The sequence below is a fragment of the Mytilus galloprovincialis genome, chromosome 5 (assembly GCF_965363235.1).
Source record: "Mytilus galloprovincialis chromosome 5, xbMytGall1.hap1.1, whole genome shotgun sequence".
Taxonomy (NCBI): domain Eukaryota; kingdom Metazoa; phylum Mollusca; class Bivalvia; order Mytilida; family Mytilidae; genus Mytilus; species Mytilus galloprovincialis.
This window is the reverse complement of record NC_134842.1, coordinates 33774809-33801437: the sequence shown is the minus strand read 5'-3', so window position 1 is coordinate 33801437 and position 26629 is coordinate 33774809. Positions and strand designations below refer to the sequence as shown.

Sequence of the window (26629 nt, the reverse complement as noted above, 5' to 3'; positions counted from 1 at the left end):
TTTGTATGAGATTAAAAACATTTGATAGTTAATGGAATTTTATTTCGGGAAGTACGGACTTACGGACAAAGTTACCAATAAATGCCCCGTGCGCTAGGGTGGGGGCATAAAAAATTTGAACAAAAGTAGAACTAAATCAGTTCCTAACGAAACTTTAAATTGAAAATCAGTTGTTGAAACTTCTTACGCGTAATATTTTCTAGTATAATGAATTTGAATGTGGATTTGTAATGTTTTAATATTAATTGACATTATATCTTTAGTTTATCCTTATACTATCACTGACTTACCTTGTGATTCTGCAGCTTTCGTACAATTCAGCTGTTGTTTTTTCAGGAATCCTGGAGGTTGTGACGGAAGAATAAAAAGTAGTACAGCCATCAGAATAGCAGGAACCGAATCAGTGATATACCTTTAAAAGCAGTATAGTCAATGTTATTCAAGTTTAAACAAGTCTAGAAATAATAGTCTCGTTTAAATCATACTTTTGTAGAGTTGTTTTCCATTCGTTTAATGTGTTTGAGCTTTTAATTTTGTCATTTGATAAGGGACTTTCTGTTTTGAAATTTCCTAGAATTTTGGTTTTTTTCTTTATTTCCTTTTTCAAAAATCATAGTGAATCATATGTTTAGTTAATCCTTCCTCATAAAAAATGTCACTAAAAAGTTCTGACTATATTTTTGTAAAGAAAGAAATAATTGAAATGTACTGTTTTCTATAAAAGTAAAGATAAAGATGTTCAATGATCTCCGTCATATTTGTTCATAACTATTCAAAACTAGGCAATTCTGTCTTTGTTTTTGTTTTTGTTGTATTATGCCTGTTTCTCATCAATGTATTTGCGGTTGTCTTTTTTTTTTTCTTTTTTTTTATCATAAAATAAAATTTAATTACTTTTTGGGGAATAATGCTCCCCATCCAGGGACGAACTGTGGGTTTCTTGTTATCCAAAGAACTGCCAAAAGAACAAAATCACCAAGTACCAACTTTTCTGCAAATCTAAAAAAGGAAAAAATAATTAGATTAAGGTGACACTAAGCCGACTAAGGTACAGGTACTTTTTCTGAATAGATTTTCCCTACTGATGGTGGTTTTGTTCCTAGGAATATAAGAAGCACAATGGTCAGGACTTTTGAGTTGACATTTGATAAAATTGAGATATTAATTTTCTGTTAGACATTTGTATTTAATAAATGTTAAATTTGTCGAAAACTAAGACTTTCTATCTACATTGGCCTAGACGAGTTTGCTAAAATTTTGCGGATGTTTGTGATTAATATAAAAGAGAATCAAAATATGGAGAAAACTACCCGAAGAAAGGGCAGAAAACAACCGAAGTCTAAAAATGGCTTTCATAACAGCGGGAAATGCCGCTCCTGAGGGTAGGATTCAGTTGGCCCCTCACCGAATATTTACTAGTTTAGTGAAAATGGATAAGTACGAAATACTGGATCATTTATTTAAACAAAATGCAGATCTTGAAAATATATTGCATAAACGAGAATATTTGTTTTTCCATTGAAAAAAGTTTGAATTATTCTAAAAACTACAAAATCAATTGCAACCAATACAAGAAAATAAAGAAAGAAATTAACAATTATAAGTTTTATATCATAGAAATTGATATCTAAAGCTTCTTTGCATATTATAAAGAATTGTGCATTTGTATTTCTCGTATTCAATCATCGTTAAATTGTTTGTGTGCAGCTATTGTGATAACAGACGAGTAAGTAGAAACCAACATACGTCATGCTTCCTAAACTTAGGTACTCCGTGTGCAGAAATTTCTTTACGTTGTCGTATGATCCTTCCTCTCCCCTCGCCACACAGGGAAAACATCTACAACATCAGCGAAATAGTATATTCATATATCATATTATACCTAAATACAGAGTCAACTCTCGCGATTTAAGAGAGAGATCATCATCTTATACCGTAATACCCCAGTCCCACTAGGCCTCGATCGCACTACGATCTGTGAAAAAAATGCAAATTTTGATGATCGTGGTACGATCGTGTAGGTCGCAGTAAGGTCGTACCACGGTCGTGGTGAGGTCTTCAAGATCGTGAAGAGCGTGGCCAACTTTGAACATGTTCAAAACAATCGTGGTGCGGTCGTGACGAACGAAATTAGGTCGTAGTAGAAGCGTAGTGAGAGCGCACTAAGATCGTAGTAAGATCGCAAAGGTCGCTGTACAATCGTAGCGAGAGCGTAGCAAAAGCGTGATTCTATTCGGAGAGGTTGCGCTACGATCTCACAGCGACGTTATCACGACCTTACTACGACCATCACGTTCTCACCGCGACCCAACTACGCTTCCACTACGACTTTACCACGCTGTTCACGACCATAGTACGATTCTAGCATGCCCTTGCCGTCCTCATCACGCTCTTCTCACGACCTTACTACGTTCACACTACGACCATCATTTTTATTGTCATTTTCACATAAAATATATAAAAAAACTCCCTAGATTTTGTTTGTCTGAATGTATTTATCCATTTGCCCTAACGGCTCAACCATGCTTCTCGTTTTTATATAGATTAGACCGTTGGTTTTTCCGGTTTAAATGGTTTAACATTAGTATTTTTTGGGTCCTTTATAGCGTGCTGTTCGGTGTGAGCCAAGGCTCCGTATTGAAGGCCGTACCTTGGCCTATAATGGTTTACTTTTATAGATTTTTACGTTGATGGAGAGTTGTCTCATTGGCACTCATACCACATCTTCCTATATATATTGACACATCTGTGTCATCTCTGCTATCGTTCACTAAAATATCGTCATTTGAGCTTTATGGACCAGCAATAGGTTGTAATTTATGTTTGATTGGTCGTTCCGACATCTCTTGATGACAAGTATTATACTACTTATGTGTATAGTATCAGTTTAATTGAAGTCTGGAGCTGGCATGTCAGTTAACTGTTAGTAGTCTGTTGTTATTTATGTATTATTTTCATTTTGTTTATTTTCTTTAGTCACATCTTCTGACATCAGACTCGGACTTCTCTTGAACTGAATTTTAATGTGTGTATTGTTATGCGTTTACTTTTCTTCATTGGCTAGTGGTATAGTGGGAGGGTTGAGATCTCACAAACATGTTTAACCCCACTATTTTTGCGCCTGTCCCAAGTCAGGAGCCTCTGGCCTTTGTTAGTCTTGTACCATTTTTAATTTTAGTTTCTTGTGTACTATTTGGAGTTTAGTTTGGCGTTTATACTTTGCTCCCTCTGCCTCTTCATCAATCCCTACCACCACGCCCACGTGTTCTAGTAGATTTTGGTGGCATGACTGTATTGTTTCCGAGAAATCTCCGTTTTAATCAGAATTAGAAGGAATGGAACTATATTGATATGAAAAACGATATTGACGGTATTGCTGAGAACGTAGTAAGATCGCGGTATGAACGTAGTATAATCGTTGTAAGAACGTGCTATAATCGCAGTAAGATCGTGTTGCAATCGGATAACTCGTGGTATGGTCGTAGTGAGAACGTGAAGAGCGTAGAAAGATCTTTATAAGCGTAGTGAGGTCGCAGAATAAGCGCGGTGAGAACGTGGTTTAATCGTAGCGGGATCGTTGTAGAAATATAGATTCCTACACTGCAACAAGTGTATTACGATATTTCTCCACTCGAGACAGTTAAATTTTATTATTTAAAGCGCGAGGCTTGCCGAGCACTTTAAATAACTAAAATTTAACTGTCGAGAGTGGAGAAATATCGTAATACTCGAGTTATAGTGTCGGAATCTCTTTCTCTAATGATTTTTATCCTTCTTTTTCAAAGATTTTCAGAAACTTGTGTTCTTTATACTCGACGTCATCAGGCATTGCCGTCTATTTTGATGGCGTCACAATAGGAAAATTCAGAAGAAAACAAAACATTTAGACGTCATAATTAAATTTCGACTAATCATTTGCCGAGAACAGATTTTTCACTAGTGAGGAGAAATATTTTTCTCACACCGGTCAGGAAATGTGAAAATAGCACAAAAATTAGAGAAGCGTAATTAGGACGTAGTAGCATCGTGAAAGCAACGAAAATTAACATTTTCATGCCGCTCATACCGCGACCTCACCACGATCTAAATTTATTTTAGATCGCGGTGAGCGTGGTGCGATCGTGGTCTAGTGGGACTGGGGCATAACGGAAATATTGTAATTTTTCAATTCCTTGCTTCTAAGAACAATAGTTATCATTTGATTTGCATAGTTGTCATAGAATGCCACCAGTTTCTAAGCAATTTGACCATGTGCCATCAGGCCACCGTTGGAGGATTACGAATATCTGCTCAAAATTCAGAAACAAGTGGAGCGAACATCTTTAAATACTTTGATAACTAGTGTGTCTACCGGAGTTGTCGCACATTTACCATTTAATAATTTTACATAATATCGATCTTAATCATGTTAATGTACCAAGCGAAATGTATGAAGAGTCTTATTACAAATTAGAGGTTTAGCTATAATGTAACGATATAACAAAAAATAATTTCACAGTCTTCTACGTTAGCAGAACTTGCTTTGGAGTGCTTAGAAAATAAACCTAATAATATATGCATATTTTTCTGTAATCCATGAAAAGCGTATACATAGACTTTATAGATCTAAGAAGGTATTTTGAACATATTAATTAAATTTGTAGTATTTTATTCATGAAATACTTTGTCATATATCTATGGTGATTATTTTTCACATTAAAGTACCTTGGTTGCAATAATTGTTGGAAATCCATGTGATATACATTATCTAATAACCATGGAAAATACCGGTAATTTAGAAGATAAATAAAATAAAATCCATTACGATGCAATGATAAAAGCTGTAAATATAATTTATCAAACTCATATATCAAATCATTTACGAACACAGCTGTAAGATGTAATAGCGTTGACTATTTCATATAACAATTAAAATTATATTCATGCACCTACTTTTTGCCATCAAAGTAGAACTGCATCCAGCCCCATAGGAAGATAAAACAGACAATAGATAATGGTAGTCCAATCACCAGCCAATTGGCAAAGGTAATCCCGGAGTCCATGTCATAGATCTTAAATTCACTAAAATATAAAATAAAATGGAATTTTCAAAAAATAGTTACATGATAAAACCTAATTTATATTTTTGGTACTTTTTTCAACAAATAATTTTCTCATCTCTAGTAATCCAGTGGTGTGTCAAACTTAGATATGCTACACAAATGAAGACGAACAAGATTCACAATTGATATAATGGATATACAAAAATAATATGCGCATTCGAAACTATACATAATTTCTAACTATGTATGATTTGTTTCTTTTTCTGAAAAATATATAAAAGAAGAATACTTATTAGTAAGAAATCATGCACAATAATAAAAAGTAAGATACATATCGAAAAAATCAACCCCAAGATCGACAACTGACAATTTTAGCAATTGCGTTAGTATACTACGTAAACAATTCATGCAAGTAGTATGAAAACGCGTATACCTCAGTAACATTGTCATAGATATCATAAATGGGGCAATTACTACAATGTAACAAATTCTAAACACATGATTTCCCCAAATGGTAAGAATGTGTCCCCAGTACACGGATGCCCTATCCTCACCATCATATTCCATGTTCAATGCACCGTGAAAATGGGGGAAAATCTCTAATTTGGCATTAAAATAAGAAAGATCATATCATAGAGAACATGTGTACTAAGTTTCAAGTTGATTGGAATTCAACTTCATCAAAAACTACCACAACCATAAACTTTAAACTGAAGCGGGACAGACGGACGAACAGTCGAAAGCACGAACAGACGAACGAACGAACAGACGGACGGACGCACAGACCATAAAAAATAATGCCCATAAATGGGGCATAGAAAACGGGTCTGAATTGCTGGAAAGTTTATTGTTATGTGTTTTTTAACATATAAGTTTGTCTATTTCTCTTGGTCATGCATTTTTCATTCGTTTTTCTTCTTGACTTTCTTGACAAAGTTTTGCAGCTTAAAATTCAATATTGACCAAGAAATTCCTATTGGTAAAGATGTGGTAATCTTATTGAATGTTATATAGATGATTTCATGAGTTGAGAGACTTTTATTGAATATTTGGTCATATATCAACACATATATGTTACACTTGTCGTGGCTACAGTCACGTCCTCTTTTTCCCGATTGTTGTCCAATGCAAAATATCACCGAATTCTTACACTTTCAATGAGTAAATTAACTTCCACATGTGTAAACAGGACAACTGCCAGAACACATGCGTTCACTTCCTGATTTTGGTTTCGTTCATACTGTTTTTGTCCCCGTTATTTGTAATCTTTTTTTTATTTCTTCTTGTACTCATTGTGTTGTTCATTTTAGTAGACATAATTTTCCATCGCCTTTTCCCTATCCCCTTATATTGCGACATTTGTAAATTCAAAGTACACAGTAACTTACTCTTCAGCTATTCCTTTAAATACAATATTTGGTGGAGTCCCTGTTAACGTTGCCACACCACCAATATTAGCAGAAAATGCAACACACAGGGAAAATGTTTTAGCTAATTGAATAAACTCTTTGTCTTCTGACCTGATTGGTCCAACTTCTCTAAAAGTTAAATAAAAATTATAATTAATCACAACTTAATATCACAATCTAACGTTCATTATCAACTTGGGCTGCGTTCTCACGGCCAATGTGAAATTATTTTTTGTATCTATATCTATGTAATTGAAAGTTTTTTTACTGAAATTTATATATTAGTGAACCGATTCTAGTTTGAAGTCCTCCATCTGTGTCAGTAAATAGGAAACGATCTAGATATGAAACAGGCCTTCCAGTGTTGGGGGTATCTTTAATCTCACTGGGGTATACATAAGACACAAAAACTTACTGGAGATAATTGAGTAAGGGTTCGTCATCAATATATCTAAGAGTGAAATTACAGAACCTTGCATGATGTTTTTTTTTTCTTTCTTTTTGTCTTTAAGAAAGTTTTGTATGAATTCTGCTTAAACCTAATATGAGTACAAACATAAGTCGTCCATTAGGGATGCACGATTAAAACCAATGTGATTACCGACTGCCTGTTCAAATATCTATCCACTAATTAATATAAACCTTATACATCTAAAATTTTGAGATTATCATCCTCGGTCTTTTTGTAAACTAAGATTTTTCCATCCCTATTCTTTATCTTGACCTGAGTTTCAATTGAAACATGTATAGATATGTCAACATACTCCTCTATTTCTATTGGTTCCTTCTTCATTAGTTTTTGCATTTCTATCGTATTGGTATCACCATTTGCACCTTTATCCTGAATGGCATCATCTTCATTTTTCCCATTAGTAAAAGATGTTTCTACCATATTTTTTTCAGCACTCAATCCTTTTAAAACAAAAGCAAAACAATTAGAATAGTATTTATAGCATTTGATTTATTTATTGTACTTTTTAAATATCTAATATTCATACACATGTTGTTTTGTTTACTTTATGGTTCCATGTATGATCATCATGGTTCATCTTATAACTGGGGAATATATCAAATTTACATAAAAAAATATAACTTTTTACGACACTTCACAGTAAGAGTGGCACAGATTAAGCCCAAACGGGAAAAAAAGTATTGTCTGTATTAACAGAATTGCATCCTTATAATGACAATTGATAACTAGAGGCTCTTAAGAGCCTGTGTCGCTCACCTTGGTCTATGTGCATTTTAAACAAAGGACACAGATGGATTCATGACAAAATTGTGTTTTGGTGATGGTGATGTGTTTGTAGATCTTACTTTACTGAATATTCTTGCTTCTTACAATTATCTCATTATCTCAATTTATAATGAACTTGTCCCATTAGTTACAGAGGAAAATATTTTGTTAAAATTTACAAAAATTTACAAAATTTACAAAATTATTAAAAATTGACTATATAGGACAATTACTCCTTAAGGGGTCAACTGACCTTTTTCGGTCATGTTGACTTATTTGTGGATCTTACTTTGCTGAACATTATTGCTGTTTACAGTTTATCTCTATCTATAATAATATTCAAGATAATACCCAAAAAAACAGCAAAATTTCCTTAAAAATTTCCAATTCAGGGGCAGCAACCCAACAACCAGATGTCGGATTCATCTGACAATTTCAGGGCAGATATATCTTGACTTGCAAAACAATTTAACCCCGTGTCTGAATTGCTCTTAATGCTTTGGTTTCAGAGTTATAAGCCAAAATCTACATTTTACCCCTATGTTCTATTTTTAGCCATGGCAACCATCGTGGTTGGTTGGCAGGGTCACTGCACACATTTTATAAACTATATACCTCAATTATGATTATGGCTAAGTATGGTTAAATTTGGACCAGTAGTTTTAGAGGAGAAGATTTTTGTAAAAGATAAGAAAAAATTGCGAAAAATTGGTAAAAAATGATTATAAAGGGCAATAACTCCTTATGAGGTCAACTGACCATTTTAGCCATATAAACTTATTTGTAGATCTTACTTTGCTGAACATTATTGCTGTTTACAGTTTATCTCTATCTATAATAATATTCAAGATAATAGCCAAAAAACAGTATAATTTCCTTAAAATTGCCAATTCAGGGGCAGCAACCCAACAACCGGATGTCCGATTCATCTGAACATTTCAGGGCAGATAGATCTTTACCTAATAAACAATTTTACTCCAGTCAGATTTGCTCTAAATGCTTTGGTTTCAAAGTTATAAGCCAAAATCTACATTTTACCCCTATGTTCTATTTTTACCCATGGCGGCCATCTTGGTTGGTTGGCCGGGTCACGCCACACATGTTTTAAACTAGATACCCCAATGAGGATTGTGGCCAAGTTTGGTTTAATTTGGCTCAGTAGTTTCAGAGGAGAAGATTTTTGTAAAAGCTAACGACGGACGACGAGGACGACGGACGACGACGACGACGGACGCCGGACGCAAAGTGTTGAGAAAAGCTCACTTGGCCCTTCGGGCCAGGTGAGCTAATAACGTACTTCATGGAAACATATACTAACATCTAGCAAAATGATAATTATAATTAACCAAAAAAGATGGTGCTAGGAGATTATAAATGTTTTACTGATAATAAATAATCAGACACATTAATGTTCAGTATACCTGATGGGACTAATGTGAACATTCATTGTTTTTTGTTGTAGAACCAAGTCTTATAGTAACAGAATAATCTCATGCATTTTTATAACTCATACACAAGCAATTTAGTTATAGAATATCTTTAGAATCTCTCTCCAAGATCAGTTCAAACGAACCAAACGAATTCGAACACATAGGAGTACGCTTTTTAAAGACATGTTTTGCTTACAGACGTTTTTCATATGATTTTGGAAAGTCATGCTACATGTATGTACTAGTATTAGCTCTATTAATTAAGACAAATTAAATTAGAAATTTACAGTAGAAAGTTGTAGATGTCCAAAAATTCAGAGAGACAGAGCTAGACGAATATATAAACAGTGTGACTTTGAAGATAATTGGAGATGAATTTTAGTATTTTATGTCCTGTACAAGTATGGTGTAGAAGGCAAATGCATATTGATGGAAATTATATTGCTTATCCAAATACAGTCAGTAGCATCCGCGCGAACAGTTTTAGATAGCAACACCATATTTGTGTGATTGCTAACTTACCTTCCAATGCGCGAAAGATTTTGAAATTATGAACATTATAATCCACGAAAACATTCACGTTTACAAAACGTAATACAATATTGAATACACAACCACACTATGACCATGCTTACTCTTCTACATATAGTATACTTGTATAATTACATCTATAATACTAAAATAACGAGGTCCAATTTGTCAGCCGTCATGGGGGGTAAAAACGAAAAATCAAAGAAATTGCCTTTAAATATAGCTTATATTGCACAATGGTGTTGATTAAAAAATACACCACTCCAGACCCTTTTGTTTTCCACATAATTAATTTTGCCATTAATTAACAAGTTCAGAGCCGAATCCGATACCGATACCAATAGTATATTTACCTGTTACCTATTGCCTTATCTGTACATTCCGCATCTGACCGGCGCACCACTGAACGGTGTATTTAGGATTTTGCTATATACACGGGTCATAATCACAGGGTTGACACTACTTAATTCAATCATTGTCACATTATTCCCTATTGTAGTATTTTAATCAGTATGAATTTAAAAGATGACAATACGAATACTAAAAATCTGGACTTAAAAAAAGGCATATAGGTACAGTTTTCAATTTGTCAGCCAGCATTACGTATAACAGTGAATCTAAGATTTCAACTTTATTTATAACTAATATAGGACAATGCTGTTGATTAAAACATACTCCATTCCAGGCCCTTTTATTTCCCAAATAAATAATATTACCAATAATTGATCAGTTCCAGGTAGACGTGTTCAAAGAGAAAGATTTTGAAAGCAGAGAAAACTGTTCATTTTATAATCGGCATGACTTTATCAGATAAAATACCAATATTACAATAAGGCTTACGCACAGTTATATACTTGAATTCAATCACGGACCCGCGATATCACGGGTGTGTTCTAGTACATTATTATATCAAATGACTTGTTAACACTGAATAATTGGTAAGTAACAGACTTACAAAACACTTGATTGTCTGATTTTCCGATTATATTATGTAAGTGCAATGAGTCAGTTAGAGCAAGCAAACGATCACATATGTATGTTAACATATGTTTTGTTTCATTCATGCTACTATTGGCATATCTCATTCTAGAATATATGAAAAAGAAAACATTAACTGAGTGCCTAAAAGTGATATAAAAATTGATCGAGTTTAAGCATTCTGCTCAAAATACTGAATATAAAGGTACTCTGGCAATCCACATGATAAATTGGTACCAGAAGCTGTCCAATCTATTTTCAATTTGTAAACGCTGCATACAAATAGAGTTCATGCATTTAACTGCCTAGACTTACTGAAAGAGTTTTTTTTCGTATTTGGCCCTGTATGAAATGATACTAAATACATTATACAAATACTACAAGATTGATGCCTCTCAGAGAGCTTTGAATATTTGATAACCATACTCGTTAATCGAAATATACATGAACATGTTTAATTCAATAACTACTGGACTACGTATATTATATCAAGTCACTTTTAGAATCTACGCACGTTTTTAACGGTGTTCTTTTTGCTATATTTTGAATTACTATGTTGTGTTTTGTATACTATTGATGGTCTTTTTAGTCTTTTTGATTTGTAATGGAGACAGTGTGTTTTCAATTTATGAGTTAAAATATACTTTTTACATATCTCGCTATACTTTTGAAAAACGTAGAGTTACCGAGTAATGAACCTGTAAAAACGGTATATATGTGAAAAAGTTTTACGACATGTGCAATGATGGCAAATCTTGTATGATTAAGCTAATCAGTGTTAATGTAATCTATGATAGCCTCATCAGAACATGATTCTGCATTACACGTTATGTATATAACTTATTGATATTAATATTTTTGTTGTAAGACTTTTCTAACTTCTACCTGCTTAGGAGTATCAGGATAATTTATGAAATAAGATCTTGGGCTTGGTCAATCAGTCAGTCCTGAAGGACGCACACTCTTATGAGGCATCAACATTATTATATCATATCAATAATCAATTATGCGTGGGGTTTTCTTAGGAACAAAGAGTTTAGGTGTTTCTTCCATATTCTTATTTATATTTTACTATATCTCAAATGTATTGGTTGAGATTTAATGTAAACTATTTTCAATTGTTTAAATGTAATTTAAATAATATTAAAATATGTGACAATAGCCAAATTACCAATTTCTCTTGCTTCTTTGATCTGTTTCAATATCGCATTTAATATTGGCACCATCATAGCTGTTGTAGCAGTGTTACTCATCCACATAGATAGAAACCAGCATGGAAACATTATTCCCAACATCAACCTACGTTTAAACAGTATTAGATATATATAAAAACAGTAAATCTTCAGTTTTTAATTTCCATCTATAGGAAATGCACACAAAACTCTTTACTTAAAAGTAAAATAACAAAAATACCGAAATCCAAGGCGTGTCATATACAATAAAATGGATGGTATCATGATGCTTGTGCAATATAAAGTGTTCTAAATAAACATTACTTCGCCGCCGGATTAAAAGCATTTGTTGCAGGAATGACAGAAACAAGTGACTTCTAATATAAAGCATGTGCTACCTGATGAGCTACAGAAGATAATTCATTTCACAGGTGAAATGTTCATATTTGATTTCATTGTCAACTCATTTTTCGGTAATCAACATTACAAATTTGTGAAAAATTCATATGCTCTTTTTTGGGGTGATGAAATGCAAAAAAATATTAATGAAGGTTTGTCAGTGCCATTGTTCACATACCCAAATCCATCTTTCTACCAATTATCCATGTTATATTAATCTGCTTGTATGTATTATCACGTTAATAAATCATATGGTATATAATGTATATTTGAATATTCGTAAGTAGTTTAAACAATTGTTCGATATCATTTGACGTAATGGATATGCACTTAATCACCTTGCTTATCAAAAAGCTAAGAATAAATTGCGCTGAATATATACAGCTTAAATGTAAAAACATTTTGAAACCTGCCCTTGCACACAACTTTTGTATTTTGTTTTATGTTATTTGAAAAGGAAGTATAACATGTAGAATAATGTATTTCTTTTTTTTAATTTATATTCAATAAAGTTTACATACATGTATCAGTACACTTCCTGGTGTTTTAATATTTTTTGGGGTTTTAAAAACAATTATGTTTGTCTTCTAACAACAATAGTCCCAAGTTAGACACAATCTGATAAATTAGAATGTTTAAAACTTTTTACTAGGTAGTATAGAGCACTGCCATATGTTTCATTACCAGTTTTGAGGAATGTTATATGATACAACATCGGTACCTACCATCTAGGCTGAGGGCCCACAAGTGTTAATGCTCGTAGTGCTATACGTCGATGTAAATCCCATCTCTCTACAGCCACAGCGACTACTAAACTCCCCAAAAATAACATCAAGGTATCCTGCATAGTTAAATAAATGCATTAAAGAATCTGAAAGTCTTAATAATATTAAACATTGCAAACAGATAACATACAGTTATATAAATATTTATTATGTTTTGTAGTTTTAATTGCTTTTTTGATAAACGATATCTGGTATCGATTGATCTGGCATCTGGAACAAGCACAGATGCACTTTAAAGCAACAACAAAAACTGGTTCTTACATAATATTCAATAAATATTTCCATTTACCTTGTACAGATATGATTTCTCTTTCATATTAGTCTATAGTGATTGTTTTGAAGTATTTGTAAAGGGTTAAATGTTTTAACGAAGTTATTTTATTCTTTTTGCTCAAAAAATTGTTTTCTCTCAGATTTAAAATTAATCAATTGATGTTTATAGTTCGTTTCTTGGTATTTACTTGGAATAAATAAACACACAAAAAACAGTACAAAGATTTCATCTCCTAATAAATCATGGATGTTTTGAATCAAAACACATTCTTGCTGTAAAAACTATATTTTGTGCTATTTAAAATTTACCTTGAAATAGCTTTGACAAATTTTCTGCACCGGCATAACTCCAAGCATAGGAAACAAGACCACTGGCAGTAACGAGGTAGCAGCCAGTGGCATTACTTCTAACACCCAGTATGTTCCAATCACAAGTACCCCGTATGCACATCTTGCAGGCTGAAATTAAAAACACAACTTGAATAGGACTAAGAATCAGAAGATTGAAATAATAAACAAAATATTAACTTTAAAATAGACCTTTGCAATGGCCCATGCAGGCAAGGTACCTGTAAAGAAATATATATTATACATCGCGATTTAGTAGATTCATGGCATACCGCCATCTTGGATTGTACAATCCCAGTACAAATTCGGTCTGGTTATTTGCCAAACTCTGCAAATTTGGAGACAGATTTGCAATTTAATGGTAAGACTGTTTATTTTGATTAAGAAAATTGGTGATTTATTGTATTATTCAAAATATTTAAACAAATATCATTTTTTGGGGGGTTAGAATCATTTTTTCAAATGAGCCATTTAAGGGGAGATAACTCTTTCGGTAAACATTTATACTGGACTAATAGAGATTTTTTTTATTTTCACTTGTAGCAAGAAAACAAGTTCGGTGACATCATTTTTTCTTTTTCTTTTCTTAAAACATATAAAATAAACGTTTTCTCAGAATTTATTTCTAAATTCTATCTAATAGAATTTTTTTTTATGCACACAAATGTGTTTTGTCATGAACAATCTAACCAAATTTAGGCAATTTCAACGACTCATAGCTTGAAAAATAGCACGGGGACCCATACTTTTTATTATATTTTTGAAAAAAGCTTACTAAAATTTTCATTTAGGCAAATTATAGGAAAATTCTGTCTCAAAAAGTATATACTTATGATCTACCTTAATGTCATGTTTCTTAATTTTGGGAAACAAAAAACCAAAATAAGAAAAAAGCAAACGAGAGTAAGAGTGAGAGGGGTGTGAGAGCTCGCCTACGAATACAACTTTGAGCGAACTGATCTATAGGTAAACTCTGAAGAGTTATCGTATAGGAAAACGATAACGTTAACAAAAGCAAACTTGTTGTATAGCTAATGAAACAATAAAGATTTAAAAGCAAAATTATGGACCCTTTAATTGTAAAAGATAAAGTGATTGTAGAAATACCATTATATAGTTTTGTCACTGTGCATACATGGCATAGGCATAATTCTATATAAGAAAATGCATGTACCAAGTCTGGACTATGACATTTGTTATCCATTCGTTTGATGTGTTTGAGCTTTTGATTTTGCCATTTGATTAGGGACTTTCCTTTGTGAATTTTCCTCTGAGTTCAGAATTTTGTGATTTTACTTTTCCCTTAAATACTTTTAATTCACCTCAGCGTCTTTATTAAGACAATTTGAAACAAATATGTTTCTATGCATGACTGAGGAATCCTGGATTCTTAAAGCTGAAACTCATGGTAGTTATATGGCCTTTTTAACTTTTTAGATGCGATAGTTTTTTTTTAATTGCATTCCGGATATCTATGATGATTTTAAATCCTTATATCTTTTGTTTCTTTTTAATAAAATTAAATCTTCAATCTACAGCTGACATCTTTTGCAGTTTTTGTGAAAAACAAAATATTTCATGACTTCAGCAAATTTCATTTGACATTAAATTGAGTTTTTGACTTTCGATATCTAGTGACCAAAATATTTGTCTAATAATCCCTTTCTTTCAAAGAACATAAATGTTTTTTTCAAAAATCAAGATTGTTATCTCTTGGAACAAATACTTGTACTTGTGCTTGCAAACAGGTTCACTGTTGACAGACATATTAAAACCTAATACGTTTTTATAACAATATTCCTAATTGCATTTTGAAATTAAATGTCTGTTTAGCTATAAGGTTGTAAAGCTTCATTTTTTTATATCAACTTTTATATGTCATTGAATTCCTGATTTATGTATTGATGTTAATATAAAGACCAATGCAGTTTTAATGCATTCATGTTATGCAAACATATTTCATTGGTCTAATTTTATCTTTGTTTACGCGCTCGAACTAAAAATGATTACAATGTAAAATTATATATTGTTCTTTCATTATGTTTTTCTTTGGATCAAACTAATTGATTTATACCACTAAATAATATGTAAAAGAAGTAATGATCTCATCTGCTTCATTAAACAACTTTTGAACAAAACTATTCTTTTGGCTATATAATTTTTACGAAGTTTACATAATGGTATAAAATATATGCATTTCATTTTTGTTCAGACGTAAGGTAATACATCAAATGTAATAAAGACTAAATGATTGAAAACTGTAAGATTTTAAGTTTAAACCCCTTTTGAATTTGATTTATTTTGTATATAAAAGGTATATTTTAGTCTGCAACCAAAAACAATGCATGAATTTTTAATCGAGGGATGTGTCTCGCTCATGCTTTGCCTTTATCAAATGTACGGGTTTGACTATACGTTTGGTCATATTTACAGGTATTCAAAGTTTGTAATACGTTTTAAAATTTTCAAATATTTGGGTGTGTAAAATTGATCACAAAAGAGCTTTAAATAACAATATTCGCATCTGATGCAGTAAAATTTAAACTTTTTTTTAATTTCACCAATTATTTAAGCACTTTTGAAAAATCGCTTGGTTTTTTTTTTTTTTTTAATTATTAAGTCTGAAAAATACAAAGGAGACAATAACGATCTCACGAGAATATAAATCTCCTTTATCAATTTTCGAAACATGGTTAATTTGTTATGATTTAATTATCTATATTATACAGAAATCTAGAAATCTCAGCAAATAAACCTTGTCAAATCGATACAAACAAGCTAAAAGTGTAGCAGAAATTTAAGCAGTTTTCATTTATGCCAAATGCGACATGTCAAGTTGGAATCATTTGATTAATAGCATATCGGTGAAGGTATAAAGCTGAGTAAACACATAAGTTTATGGCAATATTTTAGAGTACAAAGCAATGAAAAGTTATGTAAGACGGTCAAATACAGTTTATTATTGTTTCGTAATACAGAATCATCTTCAAATAATTACGCCACCCAAACAAATGGTGGAGATAACCATTGGGTATAAGTTTCATACCATCTGGTTGAGGCAAACTAGAGAACAGAAAAAACATTCAGCATTTTTGCAATGATAAAGGAGCATAACTTATGAACGATAAGAGTGGCACCTCCCAAAGTCAAACTTGATATGGTGTTATGGTAATAAGCTTTGTGTATAAGATTTATAACATTTGGTCAAGAGACACTACAGTTAGAGAACCGTATTTCGAGACGTACATGTACGTACAGACGCAGAGACGTCCTGACAGACACAAGTTAAACCTAAACTTAAACTCCGATTTTGCGGGGGCACTAAACTCGCATGGTGAATTTCCACTATTTAAAACTAAACAACATTTGTCGTCATTTAAAAGAAATTTAGATTTTTAGTATATCTAATCTTAAGAATCTTGTCTTATTTTGGATTTCACCATAATGTATAATAACATCCTTGCTTCAAAATTGACAATAGAACCATGTAATGAAAAACAGCAATTATTATTAGATGTTGTAACTACGTAATACAATAATCTGATACAATTACCTGCGATGATACGTAAGCTGTACATTGTCTTGGAAGACAAGGGATGTAATTTCCGCTTCAATTATGAAAGGGAATTCCTCGAGTAACAATAATATCGTTACGAGAAAAGTCAGTATGCAACTATAAACATCTGATTATCATCAAATTCTAAATGTCAAATTTAGGATGGTGAGCAATAATCAAATAATGTTTGCATAATGTTAGAGCAGCTTCGTAAAAGGTCTTAAATAAAGTTAAGGGAAAATCTATCTTGAATGAAATCAAAATCATCTTAGCGTTATTGCACTTTGGCAACATATATTTTACATTTGTCTTATAAAATTGTCCAATTAACGATGTTATTGCTATGGTGAGTTTTTTCACATGGTATTGTCATTATATTCCAAAATTCAATAAAGTTTTTGAAATAAGCTGACTGCAAAATGATATCACAGTGAAATACCTGTTCCATGTAAGAAGCCTGTAATTCAGTGGTTGTCTTAGTTCATGACTTTCATATATCGTCTTCGTGAATGGTTTTTTTTATAAGTCAGGCCGTGAGTTTTCTATATTAAATTGTCAGAGCCTTTTAAATCCGACTATACTGTATTGAGCTGTCTCATTGTTGAATGTCGTTTGTTTTGTTATATTTGCTTACATCCACCTCATTTCAAATTAAGAAGAAAGTTGTTATATTGGCAATCATATCACATCTATTTATTTTTAAAATAAAAATCTTGATACACATGTAATATGTAAAAGTCTGAATCGCCCGAGTTTGAAAACAATTTTGAATGATAATGAAGGATATTCTATCATTACGAAATATCCTAATATACAAATAACAAAAAAAATAATCAGACAGACTTTCTACGTAAAAGACCAACGCAACATATTGTCAACAAACTGACCAACATTTTGACTAAAAATGAATAAAAGAAAATATAGGTAACATAATACAAAAATGCGCATGAGATTTAAAGTGTGTTGTTTTATTATTTTTTTGCTCTTACTATCATTTTGTTGCTTGCAAACTACGCAAAATTCTTCAATATTTCGGAAAACTATCTACGAGATATCAAAAATAGTCATCTACATTCGTTTAGAAATATAAGTTAAAGTTCAAAGAAAACGACCATTATATCAAAATCTACTGTACAAAAGGTGTTCCTCAATTCATATAGGTGTTTGCTATCGTCAGTTCAAAATTCATCTAAGTTACCAGCTGACTTTAAACTATGAACGCTAGACGGACTTTTTTTTAATTGGCTCGCCAATTGTTCCATAATCAAATCAGTAAGGAGACATATCAATTACAACGTTGAAGTTGTTGCCGATTCAGGCTAAATATGTCTGGGACTTTGGATTTGAAATTAGAGATCCTAGTTTTCCGAATGACATCACTTAAATAAATGACAGGTTCAATTATATTTGATTGTTAACTACTTAGGTTACGAAAGTTCTAACATCTAGAAAAATGTCCACCAATAGTACTATATACTGAGCAGTTGTTTTTCAAAAATGTAAGATGATATCAAATATAGTGAAACATACGGGTTTTTTTTTCAACATAAGACTTATTATTGTTTCTCAAATTAAAACAGTTGATAAGTCTAATACATTAAGAATTTTTGGAGCAGTAATAATCAAACAATCAAAATCTTTGTTTCAAATCTGGTTAAGACTGTGATTTTTTATAAGGATCTGTAATATATAACCTGCCTTATCTTACTAGATTTAAAAACCTAATTGTTTTTAAAATATGGAAAACATTAACGGACATATCCCAGTATTTACTGCGATGCAAAACAGTAAAATATCAACTACATGTATACCAAAGAAAATTCAAAATGGAAAGGCCGTTACCAAATTCATTGCTTCCATGTCTTAATATTTCTGCAACTGTCGAACCGTGCATTGATGGACTTATCTATTGTACGGATTTACACTGTGGTGATATCACGCATTGACTTTTCCTAAATAAATAATCGACGCTCATAAGTTATCGCACATGAATGTCAATTGATGTCTTATCGATTTTCAGTATGATCGTCAATGACACAAATATCAAAAAACCAAATGACGTGAATGTAATTGACATTGAGTCTCTGTACGGTCTTAAACATTGAGCTTCATGTTTAAAGCGATTTTAACTTACATCATATATTAAAAAAATGATTTTTTAATCTCAATCTTTTATCTGATTTGAAAGTATGCTTACAGTTAAACTTTTATATTTAAGATGACCATATTGTTCCAAATGTATGTGTTTAAAGATGAACAAAGTCGCAAAACAGGCCTTAGTATACGTTGTGTTAAAAATGTACAAAGTCAAAAAAAAAATTAAAAAAATTAAAAAAAAAAAAAAAAAAAAAAAAGAAACATTTAAAATATTATTAAGAGGATAAACAATGTCAGTACCTAGAATTTTATAATAATAAGTATTATTATTAAGATAACCATGTTATATTTGTAAAATTGATACTGAATATCTTGGTATCCTCAGGTGTGTATTTCTATTTAGAAAAAATACAGAACTCTGGTTCGTAATATGTCTGCTTAGACACTGTTATATGATTTCCATAGGAAAAATATACAATTTCATATGTAATAAGGTAGATTAAAGTAGATACATTCCAATTAGGAATTTACTGCACGACAGACAAGGAATAGAAATAGACAACAGCACATCAACATTGTCAAAATGGATGTACGCAAAATTCAATAAAGATTTTTTTTTAATTTAATATGCAGATATATCAGAATATCTCTGTTGCTTCCTATGTTATGTAAGACAGTGTTAAATGTTCATTAAATCAAACGCAGCTTTTATATTTCTCAATCAAGTTTAATGAACTGCAAAAAAACGCAAACTGTTTGAGGTCCTGTTTACCAGGTTTGTAATTACACGAGCAAAACGACGGGTGCATCTGAGATCACCCCCAGTTTTTGGTGGGGTTCGTATTGCTTAGTCTTCAGTTTTCTATGTTGTGTTTTTTCTATCATTATTTGTCTGTATGTCTTTTTTTTAGCCTGCCATGTTCAGTTTTTTTTTTCGAATTATGAGTTTGACTGTCCCTCTGGTATCCTTCGCCCCTTTTTTCAATATATTGTTTTTTTCTCATTCATATAATTTAACAATTAAAACTAGGAAATCATACGGTACAAAGTAACATTGCCGTTAAACAATGCATAACTTCTACTAGACGCTTTACACAAAAAAAGTTGTAAATATGTGACTTATATTTCAACCAATTTATTTGCATCTATATGGAAATATTCGTCTTCAATTGTTTTTTTTTTGTGGTGTCTCATTGGCGTACAAGTGTACTACAAATCTGTGTTTATTAATGTGCAGTAGACATTAAGCAATTACTGTTATGCAATCAATCTAGCTATAACATCTTTTGTCGGAATTTAGCTTTCAACTCTCCTTGTACGTTAGACATATAAAAAAACTGTATACTAGTATGACATAAAATGGCATAGACATACAACCCAAGATAACAATATGCACTAACATCCATCAACTATTTAACTTTTGAAAACAGGCATCTTTTTACAGGATAATTAAAACTAACGTCACATTGCACATACTCATACATAAAGTTTGCCTTTGTTTTTTGTAAGAGCTAATAAAGTGTACAACGTCTACGTAAATAAACGTATAAAACTAATTAGATAAGCAGTTACATAATGTTAATATAATTACATAAATGATGTTGTAATAAGTCATACTATTATATCAATTTGTATTATTATGTAAGTAACAAATTTGTGTCTCGCTGATATTACGAGTGTGTACCTAACATATTAAGAACGATAAACAATGAAGAAAAGTTTAACATATATGTTTAAGTAAAAAATAAGGAGATGTTGTATGAATGCAAATTAAACAAGTATCCACATGATGTTCATATGATTTAGATATAAGCAATTACTTGCCATCTTACGGCCTTAAGAATGAGCAATGAAAGGTTTGATATGACAAATTTGAAACACTTCAAACGAGAAATATAAAAGCCTAGACATACGTAGACTAGTGGAGTAATTCATTTTAGACTCTTACTAATTGAAGTGATCATTACGACGTTACCGTATCAATCATACAAAGTCATTATTAAGCTCTCTGTACAACAAGAGGTACTTAATAAGATGATTTTCCTCTCTTTATTTAACAGTGAGAAAAAAGCAATTCCTTTAATAGCAATAATCAAGACGGCGATTTAGATTACTATGTACGTACTATATGGACTCGTTCTTAAATGCCAGAAAAAGAAAAGTGCATAGTATTTGCTAAACCTATTACGTAAATATTATTTAATTGTTTAAAATTTGAGAGCGAGTGATAAAGATCTTGTTAATATTTTAACGAAGTGATATTGCCGACGCGTAGATCTTTACAAAGGCTTTTCAAGATTCATTTCAGTATAGGTATATACGTTGCTTTATTATCCACTCGGTATTCTAACCAACCTTAGAAAAGATTTTACCGCATAAAATACATTTTTCTAGCAATATCTGCTCCTTCTAATCATGGGAATCGTGGAAGTCGGTTGAAAGTTTTATTCTATTTTTTTCTCATTCTGTAAACTGATATCTTCTTCCCATCATTGGAAATATATATTCAACCTGATTTGTCAAGGGACGATAGAATTACTATAAACAAATTATTTTAAAAAATAAATGTGTTATGATATTGCGTATATCATAGTCAGTTTGTTTAAAGAGGCATTCATATTTAACAATAACATTAATTTGATACTGTTATTATAAAGCTTTCCATTTACAAACTATCACAATTATATCACTCCAACTTTGTTTAAATGAAATAATTTATTTTTCAGTGTGTTTATAGATATGTTGTAGACATATATGTTGGTAAAGAAGTTCACTTTCATATTTAAATGTGTGTGTATGTACGTCTATGTAATATGTTGACGATTCACACATGTCTGTATCCTAGACAAAATTTCACTGGAATCATCATTTCATTCTAGAACCCAGAAAGAGGGTCTGGTTTGGTTTTATAGAGTAGGGAATAATGGTCAAAAATACAGAATATCCACCCCTTACAAAACAAAAATAATACTGCATGGAGAATAATCGTGCAGATCATCAAGACTAGATATTAATGTAAGGTCATAAAATCTAAATCTAGAGAATAGAGAGTTATTGGCAACGAAATAAAGAAAACAGAAAAACGACCCTAAAATAAAAAAAATACGGAAATGAACAAAACCCATACAGATGGTGTTGAAAGAGTATGAGAATTCTGAATGGAATATAAGTAACATCAATACAAGCAATTACAATCCAAGAAACCTGTACACAACGTAGCAGACTAATGGTGTCCTTTGACATGCGTGTTCTTAAAGAATATTAAGAGTGTACATTAAATCAAATTCAATCAATCAAATATCAAACGATCAAAGAAAAACCAAACGTTAGATAGCAGCATTGTAAAATAGTCTAACTCTTAATTCATGTTGAAATCCAATTCAAACAGATGATTTTCATTAAATCTTAAATGTCAAAATTACAATTAGCGAACGTGTGATGAATGTTGATCGTCATGCCGTCAAGTTATGTAACATTTGAGAAATCAGACTGGAAGAATATATCCAATTTGAAAATATTGATGCCATTACGCAGACGTATCGTTTCTGATTGAAACATGCCATCGAATACAAGACATTTGAATGTCAAATCTGCACAATCAGTTTAAATACTTTGACAAAAAAAGTTTTATATTTTTTTTAAATATATGAATTGGCATGAGTGTCTTTCAAGTTTGAATGATAATGTTGAAATGATCTTATATATAATTTTACGATTTAGCAAATGATTGTTGGCTGTCAATTGCTTTACGTGCATTAGCAAATGTTTCAAGCATACATGTATACAAGACGGGACCAAATTAACGAAGATGTCAATAAAATTGAGAATCAAATGAAAAATTTGTCGAAGAGACAACAACTCGACTAAAATGCAGAACACAGTTCAGAGCCACCAATGGGTTTTCGATAGGTCTTCAATAGATAATTTCTGTAAAATGAGAACCTTATGTAGGCAGATCAGAATGACAGAAAAAAAACACTGTCAAATTACGATTTATCAAAAAAAAAATAGATGTTTGCCTTGCAACAGACCAACAAACTAATCCATCAAACAGTTTTTAATGGTTTTTATACGTGCATACGATATGGCACTCAACCGATAGAGAACAGATAGTATATATACTGTTTTGTTGCAACATTATTCGACGTTATTTATTTGGAATCAAAATAAAATATCAAATGTCGAAGCCACAAAAATCAAGTATTCATTGGTAATACGCCGCAATATCAACACAAAAAGTATGAAACTCCTTAAGGAATACAAATGCAACGTATACTCAGATTAACATATATCGCACATTACCGTGAAAGATATCTAATTTACATGATGTAATATAAAACAAGGAAGTCAACCTAAATAAATAGATTTTGCACCAACGCACAATGAAATAATTCAGTTTACATAGCAACTCGTCTCCGCGTTTATCTAAATCTACTGAAGATCCGGGAATAAATTTAATTCAGTTAGTGGGCTATTGTTTCTGTTATTTCGTATACATAGGATACGATATGCTTATATTACTGTTATAACAAATAAATGAATATATAAAAAGCTACAATTTTATTTAGAGTTGGCATAGTTTAAATAACAACGACACACGGAGCTTTTAACTGACATCCAAGGCATAATAAACAAACATGTAATAGATTTCATAAATATGTGTGTAGTACTTAATTTCAGTATGCAGAATTATCTAAGAATAATATAAGCAAAACACTTTGTAAAACAGTTCACTGTGCCGCAAATAAGAATTAGCTTTTGATTCCTTTACTTCCAAAATTGAAATTGTCACTTTTTAAATTTTTTCATTAAAATAATATGAAAATCAATACAGGAAACAAAATTAAAGATAAAGAAATCGCTATATTTCGAAATATATGTAATAAAAACAATACTTTATAAGATGGTAAAATAGATACATATTTCATTTAGTGATCTAATCCAAAAACAAAAATCAGTGAATTACATAAGGTATCACAAACCAAATTGTAATATAGGAGACATATTTTGATATATTTAGTGATTAAACATGCCAAATTTAATTGAATGCCCTATACGCACATGTCAAAAACGTATTTGTATTCATTTGTGCTGAAATCCGAAAATCCGAAGTGCTGAGAGGTGCCACAAAACCATTAGAAAAAACAAAACAGCTTATAACAGATTTCTTTTTAACATGCTATTTATTTAGAGACTTTGAATTAACTGCAACTTATCAAATGGGTACTTGACGATGACAAGAAATACATATTGATGATTTCGACAAATTATAGATGGTGTCATAAGCATGCAGATAAAAGAAAGCACTTCAAGAAATTATGGTAAAATTCATATCACAGTAATAGGGAAAATATGAAAAAGTCGCAAATCTAATAACGAAATAGGTGTAATTGGCTTTGCTTTAATTTATTGGAATACCAATCTAGAACAGACGAATATTGCAAGATTGCGAGTTCGTTTGAAAAGTGTTATTTAAAATTTAACTAAATGATTTGTTATCAAATGAACAAATTAACCAAATGTATGTTAAGATGATTAAAAGTTTTATTTAAATTTGTAAGACAGAATACCTTGACAGGGCCGATAGATTTGGATTTAAAAAATAATCAACTTTATTACTTCTGAAACAAAAAGGAAAAAAGGCACTCTCTCTGGTAATTGTTTATTTAATCACTCTTTGGAAGATGCTTGCGTTGTTCGACTGTTACCATATTATCACCATTGAGACCGTTGGCAAATAGTATAACTACCCTTGAAGAAACTTGTCCAAAAAGTTAATACAATTATCACGTTGAAGGTCTATTATTGTTATAAAAATTTACTCCTGATGTGTATACTAGAAGTCCTCAAATAATTATGGATTCCTGATGACTTTATGTACACCATACCACTCATCAGTGGTTGCTAAGTCAAAACAGTTAAAAGGTCTAACCAATTAAGACTTTGAGAAGCAATATTAAGCAAAATTTCAAAACCCTTGTTTTAAATCTCGCTAGAGTCTCTTTTGTAACAGACAAAAGCAAAAAACAAACCATACGCAAAACAACTGAATCGTGTTTGCAACAGCTATACAATATTGATTATGATGGAGCCATCTGCTACAGACAACAGCTACTTACCAATATCAAACGGTTGTTGAAACCTGAGGTTGAAACATGGGAAAATGAACAGATAAACCTCAGTATTTTAAAAAATATAATGCCTAGCAATGGGTATAATAGAACTTTTCTCACAACTATTTCTTCGAAATTTATAATAAAAACTGATGAACTTTGAAATGTTGTATGAGTTTTTCTATGCATTTTTGTTTATATCGGTTGTACTTCAACTTATAGTGATATAGATTTGACAATAAAAGGTTAGTTCACATGAAATGTCAATTGACATACTATGAAAAAAGATTTAGTATGATCGCCAATCAGACAACTATCTAGTAGAGACCAAATGACATAGATTTAATTACCTATGGGTCAGCGTAATGCTTTAAACAATGAGCTACATCATTAAAGCAATGATATCTGCTTTGAAAATAAAGCTCATTGTACAAGATTTACATTTTATATATATTGGAGTCTATCAAGGTTTACGATACGATCATTTAAATTTGAACAATGGTCAAGTTCTTACATTAATCAAATTTAAATGATCGTCAAATACAATTCAAACAAAGTAGATTAAAGTCATGCAGGAATAGCATATATTACAATTAGGATGTTCATGTAAGACATAAACGGATACAAAGTAGACAACAGTCCATCAATATTGTCAAAATCAGTCCATACAGAATTAAATAACAAGTACTTTTCATATAATATTCAGACTAATAACAATTATTTCTATTGTTACATTCATTCATTAATTACATCCAAGTAATTTTGTCTCTTCTTATTACATAAATTGAACTGTTAGTTTTCTCGTTTAAATAGTTTTACATTTGTTATTTGATGTAAAACGCCCCTAGAATAGGTCCAGTAACCTTAAAGCTTAGATTTTATTACCAATACTCTCGATTCATCATTATTCGTTGGATACAAATTTTCGTGGGTCTCGTGGGTACAGGTGAATCACGAATTCCAATGATCAACGAACATCATATTTTCAATAGGCTTTGTTTACTACAGATATTCAAAAACCACGAAATCAAATATTCACGAACATGCAAGTGTTCAGCAATCCACGAAAATGGATACCTTCGAAAATAAATGAAGACACAGTACAAAAACATACGAAACATATAACCGTGAAACATTTGATGGAGTAAGCTTTTATCCCTTTTTAGGGACATTTTAAATTTTTGAATGTAATATAGCATTGAAATATCAAAGTTTTCATTTTTAAGGTGGTACCCAACACTTGCACTAAAATTAATTTG

At 31.4% G+C, this 26629-nt stretch overlaps 1 protein-coding gene across 2 annotated transcripts in view; it reads right to left on the bottom strand.

Annotated features, from left to right (window-relative positions):
• LOC143075661 (Na(+)/citrate cotransporter-like) overlaps nucleotides 1-26629 on the bottom strand; it is an 87884-nt gene that overhangs the window by 9601 nt on the left and 51654 nt on the right. Inside the window, exons 2-11 of one of the 2 annotated variants that reach the window (XM_076251173.1) lie at nucleotides 13566-13715; nucleotides 12924-13039; nucleotides 11799-11926; nucleotides 10943-10969; nucleotides 7216-7363; nucleotides 6431-6580; nucleotides 4933-5061; nucleotides 1747-1839; nucleotides 895-999; nucleotides 291-412 (exon numbers count right to left, since the gene is read on the bottom strand). In XM_076251173.1, coding sequence (XP_076107288.1) covers nucleotides 291-412; nucleotides 895-999; nucleotides 1747-1839; nucleotides 4933-5061; nucleotides 6431-6580; nucleotides 7216-7363; nucleotides 10943-10969; nucleotides 11799-11926; nucleotides 12924-13039; nucleotides 13566-13715 — 1168 coding nt within the window. The remainder of the gene's footprint in view (nucleotides 1-290; nucleotides 413-894; nucleotides 1000-1746; nucleotides 1840-4932; nucleotides 5062-6430; nucleotides 6581-7215; nucleotides 7364-10942; nucleotides 10970-11798; nucleotides 11927-12923; nucleotides 13040-13565; nucleotides 13716-26629) is intronic. The other variant, XM_076251174.1, reaches the window with a different exon arrangement.